The following is a 17,158-nucleotide window of genomic DNA, read 5'->3' as shown; positions in this document are numbered from 1 at the left end:
CAAAATAAGGGGGAAAAAAAAAGGCACTTAATTAGTGCGCAAGAACATCTTGAGTAAAGGCATGCCGTATGTTCTTAATTGCGAAAGAATATCCAGTCGGCAATTCTTACAAACAAAATAAGGGAAAAGGACAAAAAAAAAAAAGGCACTTTATTAGTCGACAAGGACATCTTGAATAAAGGCCTGTCGTCGTATGTTCCTAATTGCGAAAGAATACCCTGAGGGAATGGTAGAAAAGGGAAAGAAAATGCATGCTAGTGATGTGATTTTCACCTTGCTCCCTCTGTTCCATTTGGGTGTGTTTGGTACGGATGAAAATATATTTTGAAAAAAGTCTTTTAACTGTCATATTTGGTTGATCAAAAATTTTGAAAAATATTTTTTCTAGAAACAAATTCTTTGAAAATGAGAAAAATAGAAATAGAAAAAACAAGTTCCATAAATGGTTCCATTGTAATTTGTTTCTGTAATTTGTCTCCTCCAACACACTCCACCTCCATCACCATATCCCCTCCACCACACTTCAACCTTTCACCCCACTCCCAAGTGTTTGCCTAGATTATATAAAATGTTGTTGGGATAAAAAAATTTGTGGAAATATTTTTCGTCATACCAAAAACATGCTTTAAATGGTATATTGTTATATATAGATATATTTCAACTTAAATTTTTTTATTTTATTTTTTAATGAAATGATTTATAACCGTATAAATATGTATGACTTGTTTTAGACGCAAGCTTTTAAAGTCCTTTTTTTTTTTCTTAAAATAAATGCTCAAAACGGTGCTACATAAATTGGACGGAGGGAGTAGCATCTTTTTATTTAGGAATTTGACCCACAATTGACATGCTATGTGCATGAACCTTTAGTTCTTAATCAAACTCCAGTTGAATAACTTTGCTTTGTGCGTGGATTGTGCCTCAGTGAGTGGCCAAGCTTTTGTTGGGAACATATTGTACCAATACCGCTTGAGGCGGTGACTTTATAGATGTGGAGAAAAAGCAAGACATAAAGGAAATGAGGAAAACTCAAAAAAGTTAGGCTATACTTGTCGTTTCATCATTTTGAGCTGTTCTACTTAGAAACTATTTGTGAGCCGATCCCAGACGTAACAACCAAACAATGTAAATTGGAAAAAAAAAATCAGGAGAGGAGCAAAAAAGGAAAAGGACTTGTAAGCATGATAGAACAACAGTAAGTGCCATATTCAGCAGTGGTTTTCACTGCTCTAATATCAAAAGTGACACTCATCCCATCCCCCTTCACTCTCCTGAGAATCTTGAATGCAGCTCGGACAATGTACAGTGTGACTATGCACAAAATTTTACGTAAGCTCTATATATGTCACTATTGAACTAGTATGAGAGTTTGTTTTTTCTAATTTAACGAATCAAAGTGATAAATGGCTGAATCTTAGTAGATCGTGCCAACAAGGTCATTGTACCACTTACTGTATCCGTCGTTTATTTAAGTTTTCTTCAAAGGATTCTACTCTCTATTGAAATTGTACTTCAAGGCAGTTCACTAGTTTGGATTTGAGATTATGGAGTTTAACAATGTTTTAATTTTATCCCAAACTAATGTTCACTTTATATATTTTTAAAGCATTCACTACTTGTATAATTTTTGAAAATACGTATATTAGCAAATGTGAATCCAAGATTTAAATTCTATGGGGTTCAAACTTTAATGTTCTTAGGGGTCATTTGGTGTGAAGGATAAGCAAAAATAGTTCCGGGATAAAATTTTAGTGCCTCCTTATCCCATGTTTGGTTGGAATAAAAATTCGGTATAACTAATCCCGGAATTGTAGCCTTATTTTATCCCACCTTGAGGGTGGAATAACTAATCCCGGGATAAGTTGTTTCCCAACCAAACGAGCCCTTAGTATTGAACTCATTGTTTTAAAAACTATGGGTTCAGACCTAACTATTTGTTGCAATTTCAGCGAATCTTTATACATAAATTTTTGTTCCGTGTTAAAGTATTGGGTTTAGATGAATCCGGTACTTGCCTTCTTCATCCGCAACTGCATATATGTAGTTTTAATAAAGAATATCAACGAAATAGGTGTCAAATAACACCGGTTGAAGCGATGTGTTTTCGCCACTGTTTGTCTTAAAAGCATATAACAAAGATGTCTAGTTTCGTACGTTGTATCCTTTTACTGTCTGTCATAAAGATTACTATGATTATTTAATGTGGTTACTATGTTGAGGTAATGAGGTTAATTGGCAATCCAACATTAATTAGTAGTACTAATGTTGTTTTGGGTTCCCCGGCAACCTAAGAACAATGGTGGAAAACAGACTTTTTTTCTAATAATTGTACTCAATTCTCCCAATTAAAGTTGTACCATCATCACCAACATTTGATTATCTTCCCTTGTCTAATGAATGATTAACAGACATAATTGAAAAATTATTTTAAATACTCCCTCTGTTTCTTTGTGTTGTCTACCTTTTAGGTAGTGCCCTCCAACTTCCACTTTATGGCTTTTACCAAAATTTCAACCCTCTATAAAGGTACTTACGTTCATTTCACTTGTAGGCCAATGTCCATTTCTTGTCTCCCCCTAAAATTAATTGATTTCACAAAAGTGACGAAAGCCGAAATATGAGGGCACTATTAGATTTACTTTTGATATTTGGTACCACGGAGAAGTCAATTTTGGGAAAAGTTGTCTTACAGGAAAGTACCTTTTGGCCATTGAGGAAAGGAAAATCAAACAAGATTGATGATGCTATAAAAAGAAGTCGTCTTCCCTTGTGTGCAAGGGCACTAGAGCAGAGCTACATACTTCAAAATCTAATGAACCCTACATCGAAAAATTATCAATGTACAAGGAGAGTATTTTTTTTTTACCTACCTAATATAAGGAGATTAATGTAACGGCAAAAGTGATTCAAAACTTACTTTGCATCGCAGGTTTGAATTGTGTGCAAGGCGTGTATAAGGGGAGGGATGTAGGTTCAAGTGCACTCATGCTCCCCTCAAAAATAAGTTCTACTTGGACATCACCACGAGAGCCAGGGGTCTCTCTTGAACTAAGTTTCACGTGGCCGAATATTTATGGCCACTCAAGCCCAGAGCTAACTTCTTCTTATTGTGGACGTGCATCTCCAAATTACCTTTGACATGGTAAAGATAGTAAATCAAGCCCCTCGCTATCACTAAGTAATTGTTAGATTATGTAAATATTTAGTCAAATATATTTTGTAATTTTCTATTTTATGATAGCGTATGTTAGAATTCATTAGTCAAATTAGTTCCTAATTTGTAGCCTACAATTATGTTGTAAATGCTGTATATTAACCTATTCAAGGAATGAGAATAATCACGACAAATATTCTCTTACATGGTATCAGACTGGGTCTCTCCTAAAACCCTAGCATCCTAAACCCTAGCCGCCGACCCTCCTCTTCGGCCCTTCTTCCTCCTCTTCTCAATGGCTGACGCATCCAAGTTGCATCTTGCGAGTACGGTCACCAATATCAAATCATGCATTCCTATTATTCTTGATTATGAAGGAAGCCAATACAATAACTAGGCTACCCTCTTCAAGCTCCATTGCCGAGCAAACTTGGTGATCGACCACATCCTCCCTCCTGCCTCTCCCACCGAGCCACCACCGGCAACTGCAGCCGAGAAAATTGCTACAAAGGCTCTATGGGAACGGCTAGATGACATTGTTAGGCAATGGATATATGGTACGATATCGAATGATCTTCTCAACACTATCATTCATCAAGAGGACACCGCAGCCGAGGCTTGGAATCGCCTTGTCCATCTCTTTCAGGACAATAAATCGGCTAGGGCTCTTGCTCTTGATGCAAAATTCACCAACACCAAATTGGTGGATTTTCCGAATGTGAAAGCATACTGCACCAGGCTGAAAGTTCTTGCAGACAATCTCGCCAATGTCGGCCACAAAGTTTCCGACGAACGACTTGTGCTTCGTCTTCTGCGAGGGTTATCGGAAGAATATAAAACTTTTCGAACAACGGTGCAACACCGTACTCCTCTCCCATCTTTTGTCGTTGTCCCGTAGATGCTATAACTTGAGGAAGACAGCCATGGTGAGGACGCCATTCACGACTCCGGGTCGAATGCTGCTCTCGTTTCCCAAAATATTAATCCTCATAATTTCTCTGGTAATGGGCAGCCCAACAATTCTGAAAATACTTTCAACAATCGAGGAAATTCTCACAATTGTGGAAAGAAGAACAACCGCGGTCGCAGCGGCGACAATCGCAACAACAACCGCAGTGACGCCGGGAATGGGCAAAGCAGCGGCGGGGGCAGCCGAAACAATGCCCAGGCAAACCAGCCCACCGCGTCGCCTCGCCAGGGAGCCACTGCCCCGTCGTGGTATTTTCCATCGTGGGCTGCTTGGGAGCCACAACCGTGGGCCACCCCACCGTGCCCGTACCCCACCGCGGGTTGGCAGCAGTCACGCAACTGGCAGCAGTCACGCCCAACCCCAACGCAGTAAGGAGTCCATGGTGCTCGTCCTCCACAGTCGTTCTACTCGGCAGCCCCATCATCACATAGTGGGTATGCGCCCACGGATATTGAGCAAGCTATGTACACAATGTCTTTGAATTCGCCCGATGACAACAATTGGTACATGGACACCGGAGCCACATCTCACATGACCAACTCCCAAGGTACTCTCCCGTCTTACTATCAATTGAGCAAAAATAATGGCATTGTTGTTGGTAATGGTAACATGATTCCTATTCGTGGTTATGGTCATACATTCCTTCAAGTAAATCCCTCCTTAAACCTGAAAAATGTTTTACATGCACCTAAACTCATCAAAAACCTTATTTCTGTTCGTAAATTTACTATCGATAATGTGGTTTCTGTTGAATTTGATCCTTTTGGCTTTTCTGTAAAGGATTTACGGACGGGGAGCAAACTCTTGAGATGTGAGAGTTCGGGTGATCTTTATCCATTCTTCAAAAATTATCGAGCCATCTCGCCTTCCGCACCATCTGCTTTTACCGCCATCTCTCCTCATATTTGGCACTCCCGTTTAGGTCATTCCGGGGATGTAATTCTTAGTTCTTTACGTAGTAGTAATTTGATTGAATGTAATAAGGCTCGAAACAATGTTTGTCATTCTTGCCCTTTGGGGAAATTAATTAAAATGCCTTTTTTATGACTCTCTTTCAACTACTACTATGCCTTTTGACATTGTTCACAGTGATTTATGGACTTCACCTGCTCTTAGCTTTTTTGGTCACAGATATTATGTTTTGTTTCTTGACAATTATACTAATTTTCTTTGGACTTCTCCCATCAAAACAAAGTCCCAAGTTTATGATTGTTTCTTGTCTTTCCGGATTTTCATTCGCACTCAGTTTGAAAAAGAAATCAAAACCTTTCAATGTGCCAACGGGCGTGAATTTGATAATGGTCCTTTTCATAAATTTTGTGAACAAAACGGGATGCTTTTCCGATTTTCTTGCCCGCACACCTCACCCCAAAATGATAAAGCGGAACGGAAAATTAAATCCATAAATAATATTGTTCGTACACTCCTTGCCCATGCATCTATGCCACCCTCCTATTGGCATCACGCCTTGGCCATGGCAGCGTACCTACACAATACTCTCCCTTCTAAAATCTTAGCATATAAGACACCCACTCAGATTCTTTATCAAAAGAATCCATCCTACTCTCATCTTCGAGTTTTTGGTTGTCTATGCTTTCCTCTCTTTCCGCCCACACAAATTCATAAGCTACAGTCTAAGTCCACTCCGTGTGTTTTCCTGGGGTATCCTTCTAATCATCGGGGGTACAAATGCTATGATTTATCGAGCCGAAAAATAATCATAGCTCGGCATGTGTGGTTTGATGAAAACTCCTTTCCATTTTCACAAATAAATAGTCCATCTTCTACCTCATATGAGTTTTTGGGTGATGATAATTCCCCATTGAGAATACATTTGCTGCATGACCAGGCCGCTGCTCCGCCTCTTGCAACCCAACACCCGAGCTCACCCATCTCCTCTCCTCCCTCGTCGTCTGTCCAACCGGCAGTCCCGCTGCCAGCCCCTCCGTCTCCCTCGCTGCCAGCCCCCCACGACGGCAGCAGCCCCCTCTCAGCCAGCCCCCCACCTGCTCCTCGCATGACTACACGTAGTCAACATGGGATATTTAAGTCGAACTTGAAATACCATAATCAAGCCTTAAGTGCCACCAACAATTCCATCTCCTTTATTCCCCGGAATCCCGTCGGTACACTTAATGACCCGAATTGGAAAAATGTTATGCAAGATGAATATAATGCTCTTATTGATAGTAAGACTTGGGAGTTGGTCCCTCGTCCTCCAAATGGTAATATAATTCGGTCTTTATGGATTTTTCGGCATAAAAAGAAATCTGATGGTTCTTTTGAGAGGCATAAAGCCCGTCTTATAGGTGATGGCAGGTCTCAACGGGAAGGTGTTGATTGTGATGAGATGTTCAGTCCGGTGGTCAAGCCGGCAACTATCCATGTGGTTCTTACTATTGCTTTATCTCACTCTTGACCCATTCACCAACTTGATGTAAAGAATGTTTTCTTACATGACAATTTGAATGAGACCGTCTATATGTATCAGCCTCTGGGATTCCGGGATCCGGCTCGTCCTGATCATGTTTGTCTCTTGCGTAAGTCTCTTTATGGCTTGAAACAGGCACCACAGGCATGATATTAGCGTTTTGCTGAATATGTGGCAACCATTGGTTTCTCGCATAGTACATCTGACAACTCTCTCTTCACTTATTGTTGTGGAAAGGATACTGCTTACATTTTTTTATATGTGGATGATATTATTCTAACTGCATCTTCAGACTCTCTCAGACTAGGTATTATGTCCAAGTTAGCTAAGGAATTTGCAATGAAAGACTTGGGTCCGTTGAGCTATTTTTTGGGGATTGCTGTCTCCCGGGACAAAAATAGCCTATTCATGTCTCAGAGTTCTTATGCAGAGGATATTCTTGACAGGGCAGGCATGTCACAATGTAAGTCTTGCCCCACTCCAGTTGATACAAAAGGCAAACTCAGTGCTACTTCGAGCGCCCCGTATGAGGATCCTACGAAATATCGTCGTCTGGCAGGTGCTTTGCAATACTTGACATTTACTCGGCCAGACATATCATACGCGGTCCAACAGGTTTGCCTGTTTATGCATGATCCCAAAGTCGAGCATATGGAAGCATTAAAACGCATTTTGCGTTACATTCGAGGTACAATTGACTTTGGTACACACTTATACAAAACCTCTCTACAGTCACTACTTTCATATACAGATGCTGATTAGGGTGGATGTCCAGACACTCGACGCTCCACATCGGGTTATTGTGTATATTTTGGGGATAACTTGATCTCTTGGTCTTCCAAGCGCCAACCTACTCTATCTAAGTCTAGTGCTGAAGCTGAGTACAGAGGGGTTGCTAATGTTGTCTCTAAATCTTGTTGGATTCGTAATCTGTTGCTTGAACTCAATTGTCCTATTCGTAAAGCAACTTTGGTCTATTGTGACAATGTGAGTGCCATTTACTTGTCTGGAAATCCGGTATAACATCAACGTACCAAGCATATTGAAATGGACATTCACTTTGTTCGTGAAAAGGTTAGACGTGGAGAGGTTCGTGTGTTCCGTCCCGTTATCAGATTGCCGACATCTTCACCAAAGGTCTTCCGCGCGTACTATTTGATGATTTTCGGGACAGTCTAACCGTTCGTAAACCTCCCGCTTCGACTACGGGGGTGTGTTAGATTATGTAAATATTTAGTCAAATATATTTTGTAATCTTCTATTTTAGGATAGCGTATGTTAGAATTCATTAGTCAAATTAGTTCCTAATTTGTAGCCTACAATTATGTTGTAAATGCTGTATATTAACCTATTCAAGGAATGAGAATAATCACGGTAAATATTCTCTTACAGTAATAGCCATATTCGTCTCGCGGAACCATTGGTTCTGATACGAGTTGTTGGGCTAAGCCAGCTCAAATATATTCTTAACACCATAACACAGAGTGATTTTATCTGTTTTAGCCAATGTCGCACGGTTGTACTTGTACCCTTAAAAGGCCTCACTTATATTTAATTTCTCAATCTTTTCAGCTATCAATACAAAAGTTTATTTGGACACCCAACATATATTTTTGAGATAAGTCACGAGTCCTTTCCACTTAAAAACAAATATTGTTGAAGCTTTGTGCTTGAATGATGAATAGTGCAAGAATACCAGCAACACCCAAACAGCACTTTGGATGGTTTGATGGTCATTTTATTTTATGGTATAACGGGACATTGGGAAAAGATGGAAAAGCATTAGAGTGAGATGGATTGGATTGATACACAGCATGGGCTATTGGGGTACAGACGCATTATAGAAAAACACATTGACTTCTCATAAAGGTGATGTAAACAGAGAGCAAAATTTTTTTTAGCTCAAAATGGCAGAACTGGAGCCATGCAAAACAAAGGCCAAAAGGTGTCCACATGCATATAGCTAATGTTGCTTCTATGTTTTTCTTTTCTTCTTTTTAAGATATCGGAACAACTTCTCTACCTCTCAAGTAGGGGTAAGGTCTGCGTTCACTCTATTCTCTCCAGACCCACCCGTGAGATTACACTAGGTATGTTGTTGTGTGATGGTGAATCCACGCAGGCCTAGTGAAAAATAGGTTACAATGGAAGAACATCAATTAGATGAGATTATATTTTACGCATGTTTGTGTTTTTAGAGTCTTTTAGTCATGTATGCCAGTAAAATATATGAAGAATTTCTTAGTACTTTTTATTTTTGCTTTATATAATGTTAATCTGACATGGGACTAAGTGAATCGGCATGGTTTTTGTTTTTGTAAAGGGAGGTAAATTTGTTTTATTGTTCAGCCCCTCCATATATAAGACAAGGATGTTCGTGTCTCTCTTATTGTTAGAAAAATAGGTTTCATAAGTAGGGAAGAAATAATCCGGCTTTAATAGAGTAATCTTTGTTTTTAAGGAATTTAAGCCTCTCACTTTGTTGCTGCAGGGATGGTGGTAGAATTCCTTCAGGATTTACGAAGCCAGGGAAATTTGAATACCAACAATTAATTCGAATTTCTCACAAGAATATAATGTTGTGATTTGTAGTGAAAGCAATAGAGAGAAGAAGAGAAAGTCTATAATTATATATACTTTGTTTTGAAGCAGTACTAGGTACTTATAATACCTTAGGAATTTGTTCGCAGCAGACACGTCTGATCAAAGATGGCTTTTCGTAGTAGACACATCCTTTAGGAATATGTACTATAGCCATAAATAAAAAACATGTTAATTAATTTCAAACTTAACCACGAAGTTTTATATATGGAAAGAGTAACTTTCTTCCCTTTGAAAAGAGTAACTTTCTTTTCTCTCCAAAGTTCATTCTCTGATATACTCCCATCAACGCTAATAACTATTCCAATACTTTTAACTCCATAGCAAAAATTGTTGTTAGTGGCGGTGACGGTGACGGTAGCAGTGGTAAATATTCCATCATGTATGTGGGTACCTGCTACCTACCAACAACATGATCATTAGGTAACTTTGCTACTAAACATTTAGGTAAACTGATGTGACCTTTATGAGTTCTGGATTCTAGAGGACAGCCCTCAAATGTTAGTAACTGGATTTCTAGATTTAATTTTTGTTATATTTGGTGAACTACTTAACAAATATATAAGGTTTGGGTCAAAGCTATTGCGTTCTACCGAACCTAAATAGCCTACATCCATCACCGTAAGTAAATAAGAAGAAATCCCGTAACGTTTTTTTCATCTCAATTGAGATTTAAATCACAATCTTCTATGATTTTCACCCACAGCATTGATGGATAGGTTAGGGTGCACTACTGTTGTTTCTGTGTTTGATGTAACAAGTTAGATATGTAGCATATTAGGTTTCACATTAGTGCAAATTTGACTTGCTGTTTGTGGCATATAGGTATTGCAACTCATCATCATTGTATACCAATTGGGTGGGATGCACCATCACTACAGCTATAGCCTCTTGAACTCACAATAAAAAGGCCTTCACTTCTCCCACTCCAAGTCTCCTTACAAATAAGAGCTCAACTTCTATTCTACTAAATTATTTAGCTAACTCAGCTGATAGCTAGTAGAAATTAAATAAGCACAGAGCCATGAGACCTACTTCCAAAGCTTTTCTTCTACTTGTTCTATTTTTCATCTTTGTGTCATCAGGTAATTTATATATATATATAGCTATATAAGCTGCTTTTGCTGAAAAATGACAATCACCTTTTCCACTAAGGAAAATATATAAATACATATAACGTGTATTCTTGTTTTCCTTTTATGTTATTTAGGTAGTGTTGAAGGCTTGGGCAATGGCGCAAACCGCATTTACAAACTTCAAAAGGTATTAAGGGCTATTATATTGAACTCAGTAAGGAAAAAGTATTTTATGAAGAAGTTATTTTCAGTGTGTATGGTTACCAGGAAAACATTTTCTATCAAATGAACGGAAGTCATTTCGTTCTGACTATTTTAACTTATAACTTTTCGCTATATTTTGTATGAAAATATATTTCATAAAAAATGACATGTCATATCAAAGAAAAACTTTGATTTCTCACAGCTTATGTTTTTTTCATTCAATGTATGTCAATGTAACAAGAAAGCAATCCATTGCTTAATCCCACTTTAACCTTTATCTTGTTAGAGTACATAAGTACATATATAAATTATATTTTCAGGAACAATCATTTACAACTAAAAAAAAAAAAAAAGCATTTTTGCTAATTGAAGTTTGTTTTAAAATTTCAGAAGAATGGTCTGAGAGAAATACCAAGAAAGCTAATGATGCTGGATCCAGTGTTAGATTATGACTATGCAGGACCTAATCCCAGGCATGATCCCGGTAGAAAGAGAGGTCACCCTTGAAGACTATTATTATATGCCAGATGCTATATTAATATTGCTACTCTAGCTTATATATGGAGATTTTGATTGAAATATCAATTCCACTAGTAGAATATCATGTAATGCCTTTGTTGCATAATAAGAATAGCAATAGTCCTTTTGTGATGTTGCTGAGTTTTGGCTAGTGCCTCTCTGTTATGTAAGCCAGATAGTAGTACTATATGTTATGTTGTTTGAGTTTTGAAACACTTCAGAGTGCAAACTAGTGAAATAAAGAAGTGGATTAGAAATATGTACCTCTTTTACATTTTCGAAGGAAGGGAAACCGTGGAATCAACTACTTATGCTTGCGTCAAAGTAGGTTGTGTTTATCACGCCTTCTTAGAATGTGACTCAAACACTACGTGACCACGGGATGTTCTATGCACTAGGCTACTTTTTTTTAATACATTTCTTAAGATTATTTTCACAAAACTTATCGTACCTATGGGCATATCGCTTAACCTGTTACAACAACTATAAATTACAAAATACATCCAAAGGAATTAAGTGTGGATCTTCTCATAGGTGTAACGCAACTAGTATCAGACTAATCGGTCAAATAATTGTTATTTCATTAATGATTACAATACTTTTGTCCAAACAGAACAAATCTAGTACTCAAATTCTGTTTTCCCAAAATTCTTGTCATTTAAATGGGTTCAGAAATCACACGTATGTGGGGTAGCATACTTGATAGTTGATACTACCACATATCTACGCAAGAAGAAAGCTTTTTCATAATGGATAAGTTTTAAAATCATAATAATACGTCGATGTACAGGGTAGATCCAGGTGATTGATAAAAGAGACACTAAACTCACCATATATATGTTTAAAAAAAAACATAAAAAGAACTATATATATTAAAAATCACATTTAGTCCAAACCAACAACTCTAAAGAATGGATTTGCCTCCATACATGCAGGGGCTGAGTTATGTAGCGTTAAGGGGTTCAATTGAATCTTTTTTCATAAAAAATGATACTCTATAAATAGGGTAAAAACGAAATTCTTTTTGTTATTATTGAATCCCCTTGATATAAAAAAAGATTCCCGTGAAATAGTAAAGTAAGGTTCAAAAATTGTTTTAGGTCATCTGTTCATATTACATGGTGAAGTTTTGCATCCTCGAGCCTAAGCAGTGTGCCAATCCTAACATGATGATTTTCTGATGTTTAAGATCATTTGAATTATGTACTCCCTTCATTCCAATTTATCTGATATTGTTTGAACCGATACAAATTTTAAGAAAAAAATTGAAAACTCTTGAAGCTTGTGATCTTAAAAATACCATCACCTTTGTATGGTAAAACTTATAAAATTATGGCCTTAAACATGTCATCGCATTTGTGTGACTATAAAAACTTCTCATTAAAGGTAAAATGATAAATGTAAAGTTAATTATTTTCAAATATAGAAGTGTGTCATTCTTTTTTAAATGGATTAATAAAGAAATAGTGTCGACACCGAAGCGATTATTAAAGTTCTCACAGGCCCCAGTGAGTTCACTATTCCCTTCACCAAGTACCTACACAGTTAAATTGGATTTCTAATATGCTCCATAATTTAACAACCTTGACTAGCAAATGTACGTGGTATAGTTGAAGCTTCTGTCCCTTTCATATAAAAATATATACAATTAACAAATACTATCAAAATTCTAAGGAGAAATCATGGTTGATAGCCATATTCCAATGGATACAAAACTGATTGTGACTAAAGCTTGTCCCAGTTCAAACACAAAATTCTGCTTCTTCACAGGTAAATTTCGCCAGTCCGTCCTCCTGTTGACACGTCAAAATAAATAAAGTAAAAATATAATCACTGTGATAGTGCTAACTTATTAGGAAAAAAAAATATATTAGCAAAATCATGTGGATATGTAGACAAGTAACCAGTACTCCATTAAAGACAGGAAAAAGCCAAAGCTTTACAATTCTGCCTAACCCAAAAGATGAAAAAGAAGCTCAGCACTAAAAGTTGTTATGCGTTAGTATCAACTCCAACTTAGAATGGTGTGAGTCAAATCACTTGATGTCTTCATCACAACCTTTTTTGTATTTCACCTTTGACTTGTATTTACTTTCTAGTAGTTTGTAATGATGATCAAAAGGAATTTTACAGCTAAATAAGTTTGACCATTACAGGCATGGGCGGAGCTAGGGGGATGCAGGAGGTTCATCCGGACCCCTTTGCTTCTCCAGTGTGTTTACTTCTTTATATTTTGAATCCCTTAGTGAAAATTCTGGCTCTACCACTGAACTCACATGTGGTGGCCTTTTCATAGGGGCAGATAGATAATAGGTACAAAGAACTATCTTAGCCTAAAAGAAAATATTGTGACTTACTCCTTCAGCTAATTTTAGAAACTAGTAGTATTAGTTTTACTCTCAAGTCACCTGCCAGCACCTGAAGTTTCTCAAATTAGCAGTAAAATTACATTGGTTGCAAAAGGTCAAGTACATACCCCAAATCAGCAATAACAATGCTGACATTATCTTGTGTCCGTCGGTCCTGAAATGCAAAATCAAAGTGCTAAGGATATATACTTGTGTGTGCGTTTGGAGATTATTAAGTACAGAAAGTCAAAAAATTTCTTACCAACGCCGTGCGTGCAAGAGCTTCACAAGCTATCTGTTAAGAAGAAAAAAAAGAGGAGGCAGGTTATAGATGGTGCCAAAATATTGCACCAAAGCTAATTAGCAAGATGATATTTCTTACCTGAACATCGCCATGCTCTCGAAGCTGGTTCCTAACAATATCTACTATTTCATCACTGTAAGAAAAACTCTAATGAGATTATGATCTTTGCTAGATTCAGATAGATAAAAGAAAGATGGGACTTTTGGCTATAGTATCTAATATCCTTTTTCCAGACCTTTTCATGTAATCCCATAATCCATCAGATGCTAATAGTACGAATTCGGCATCTGATCCAAAAGTCACCTGTAAAACATCTGGAGATGCTGTAACCAAGTCTCCCTTGAACTGAATCCTAGCAAAGTAAACCAATAGCTTTTACTTTCGAGAAATCATAATGATGTACTCTGCTGTTTACTTTGTTGAGTTTCCTAATTCAAACTAGCCAGGCAAAACTGCTATAAAAAATTCACAATTATAATCTTACAATCAACTATTCCAACTTACAGGATTAACCAATCGAATAATCTGAGAAATTTATGCTTTCTTGAATCCTAGTGTTTTTAGCGAATGCATAAAACTGTCTGAGTCACCTAATACTGGTGATCTTTTCTATGTGCACAAGTCATAGTATGAGGACAGCCACTGATTTCTGTTTCTGATTACATACGATGACAAAGTTTTGGTCACTAAAGTTATGCATTAATTGTTCATCAAATTTATAAAATAAGCAAGGCTGAATCCAGTTTGTTAAACCGGTTGCTATAAAATTACTGAATTCGAGCAAACCTCTTCAAATTTCTTAAATTTGATTGTACAACAAACAGAACAGATAGCCTGTACTACTTAGTGATGCATGCACTAGTGCAGCCTATCACCAGCAGGATTTGCAGCTCAAGCAAGAAATGGAAATTACCGAGAAGCAAACTTTTCAGGCCACCTGCCTTCTTCAACCCCTTTCTCCAGCATCCTGGTAAGGGATGATAAAAAAATATTTTACTTTTCCAGGCAACAAAGAAATGAAAATGAATAAGGCATATGCTTCCTATCATTTAACATAAAATCAGAAAGAACATACTCATTCTTCTTTGTCTTAAATCTCATATCACCAAAAGCACGGGATACTGAAATATCTCCACAAATTCTTCCATTGACAATCTGCATGCAGACATAATACACATCCAATGTCAACACGCACGCTGACTAATTTATATTCTGAAAGCAGCAGGGGACTCTTAATTTGCTCTTTCTCGTTTATTCTTTTGGCAAGTCATTTCCTTGTTGCATTTTTAGCTGCTGAATTTTAACTAACAGTTCAAGAAAGAATGCTGAATAGAAGTAGATGAATAAAACAATCGACTATTCTTGGCGACACTGGGAGGGGTCAATTGTAGGAAACACACCCATCCACCTGCTTCATTGATTCTTCTGATTTCTTGTAGAGAAACCTTGTTGCTTCCATAGGGCCTGTGTGAATTGGTTAATGTCTCCGCTTTTCCAGATCGTGAAAACACCTGCATAAACATTCAGGGGCTCGGATAGTTTAAAAAAAAACTATTGCTCTCGAAGAAAAGCATTTCATTGTCAGTAGGAATGAATGGTCACGTACCACGGATGAATCTCCAACATGTGAGATGATCAGTGTATCATTCCCAACAAATAAAACGGTAGCTGTTGAACCGGATTCATCTTCTTTCCCGCTACTCTCAAGCCTTTTTCAAAATGAAACAGCACCTTAACATCTATACAATCATATAGAATATGAAACTACATGGATTCTATTTCTTTTTATTTACATGCTGCAGTAGCTTACCAGTTCAAGAGTTTTCTATCCGCATTTTCAAAAGCTTCTTGTAGCGCATTCCGAATCGTGTTTATGTCCTGTCTCTTCAAAAGCAACCCACCTTGTAATGCAGTAATACATTCTTTATACAGCTCCTCCCTATTAATGGCATATCAGTAATCCAACTATACAGAACTTCCATAGTAAATCTTTCTTTAACAAGCATGTAGGAACTACATAAATCTTCATACCAAGTAAAAGACACCCCAAAGCAAAAGGAAACTACGTAGCATATGACTCAGAGACACATCTAGGATTTGATGTTTATAGGTTCCTACAACGGCCTCAAGTTAATACAACAACAATAACAACAACAACATACCTAGTGTAATCCCACATGTGGGGTCTGGGGAGGGTAGAGCATACGTAGACCTTACCCCTACCTTGGGAGGTAGAGAGGTTGTCTCTGGTAGACCCTTGGCTCAGAATAAAGTAGTAACAAAGCCGGTCAAATAGGACTACACCGAAACAGTATGCTAAACGATGACAAGAAACTACAGGAGGAATACTATGACTGCTAGTAAGGAAGGATAAGCGAGACAGCGATCTACTACCTAGTAACCTTCAACCCTAGTCCGAACGGCCTCAAGTTAATATACAACAATAAATGGGTTCCTAGTCAAATATTTATAGATATTTAGTGATATTCTCAATATTCGTTGAAATGTGTAACCACCTCATGTAAAAGTTTAAGCTATTAGAAAGAGTACACTTTTATTTACCATATCTGCAACACACGCCGCTAATCACGTGGAATTCCTTTTTCAATAATGGATGGCCGTGAGACTTGAACCTAGGAGCTATGTCGCTATATCTACTCTAATACCATATTGACTTGTGTGACCGTATCATCTAAAAGTTCAAGAGCTTAAAGCTTTCAAATAAGACTGATCACAGTATTTAACCAGTTTAAGGGCAAAAACACCAGGAACTAAGGAATTTTGACATACCTAAGGAACTTGACGGAGGAGAAGCCAGCATGGCCATCAAAAACAGCAGCATAAGTAAAGCCATCAAGATCATCCGATTGAATGATCACAGCATCATCTTCCATCTCTTCTCGTGGGCCTTGGATCAGTGTTGAACCCCATCTGATGCCAGAAACACTGGTTAAAGGAGCTGGCGCGTCGATTGCCATTGCAGAGCAACATATTCCTCTGCCCTCTCCATTTCCACCTCCTCCAACAGCCTTCTGTATTTTATTCTTTTTGGCATTAATTTTGTAGCCATAGTTGCAGTAAACTCTGTTTATAAGAATTTTTTGCAAGTGGGGACTAGATAAGGCCATTGATGAAATATGGGGAGTCTTGGTTCTCACCAGACTGAAGTTAGTGTAAGATCTTCCCCTGTCAACACAAATGGGCAGATATTTGCTTGGTTAAGGTTAACCAAGGATAAGAAGATTCAAAGGCAGAATCCATAACTGATTTTAACGAATTATTGACCACTAGTTGATTGCCAGTTGGGTGCTTTTAGTGGATTCTGGCCCAGAGCTGTTGGGCTCAAAACTTTCTTAAGCCCATAAATTTAAATGGTTAAGGATGTTTACAAGGATCAAATCCTCAACTTTTGTGCAACGAAAAGAAAACCGGAGCCCAAGTTGACATCGTAATCAGAAGCTATATGCAATTATGCATCAAGAAGTGGTCCTACGATTGAGTAATTGTGCCACGACATTATTTTAAAGTTTTAAGTAATTAAACAAGTGGCA

At 37.7% G+C, this 17,158-nt stretch overlaps 2 protein-coding genes across 2 annotated transcripts; one reads left to right on the top strand and one right to left on the bottom strand.

Annotated features, from left to right (window-relative positions):
- The first annotated feature begins 10,045 nt into the window (after nucleotides 1-10,045).
- On the top strand, nucleotides 10,046-11,212 carry LOC132634073 (uncharacterized). Its single transcript, XM_060350384.1, has 3 exons — nucleotides 10,046-10,241; nucleotides 10,367-10,419; nucleotides 10,827-11,212. The coding sequence occupies exons 1-3, from the start codon at nucleotides 10,181-10,183 to the stop codon at nucleotides 10,941-10,943; spliced, it is 231 nt and encodes a 76-aa protein (XP_060206367.1). The 5' UTR covers nucleotides 10,046-10,180; the 3' UTR covers nucleotides 10,944-11,212.
- A 1,350-nt stretch (nucleotides 11,213-12,562) lies between these two features.
- LOC132632105 (protein phosphatase 2C 57) lies at nucleotides 12,563-16,854 on the bottom strand. Its single transcript, XM_060347934.1, has 11 exons — nucleotides 16,398-16,854; nucleotides 15,418-15,546; nucleotides 15,214-15,316; nucleotides 15,008-15,118; nucleotides 14,683-14,762; nucleotides 14,521-14,574; nucleotides 13,843-13,959; nucleotides 13,686-13,740; nucleotides 13,566-13,598; nucleotides 13,432-13,478; nucleotides 12,563-12,748 (listed from the first exon to the last, which is right to left on the bottom strand). Exons 1-11 carry the CDS (start codon nucleotides 16,733-16,735, stop codon nucleotides 12,625-12,627), a joined length of 1,191 nt encoding a protein of 396 aa, XP_060203917.1. The 5' UTR covers nucleotides 16,736-16,854; the 3' UTR covers nucleotides 12,563-12,624.
- Between the last annotated feature and the right edge of the window lie 304 nt (nucleotides 16,855-17,158).

Source organism: Lycium barbarum, chromosome 3 (assembly GCF_019175385.1).
Source record: "Lycium barbarum isolate Lr01 chromosome 3, ASM1917538v2, whole genome shotgun sequence".
Lineage (NCBI taxonomy): Eukaryota > Viridiplantae > Streptophyta > Magnoliopsida > Solanales > Solanaceae > Lycium > Lycium barbarum.
Note: the sequence above shows the minus strand (reverse complement) of the source record. Positions and strands in the feature narration are given on the sequence as shown.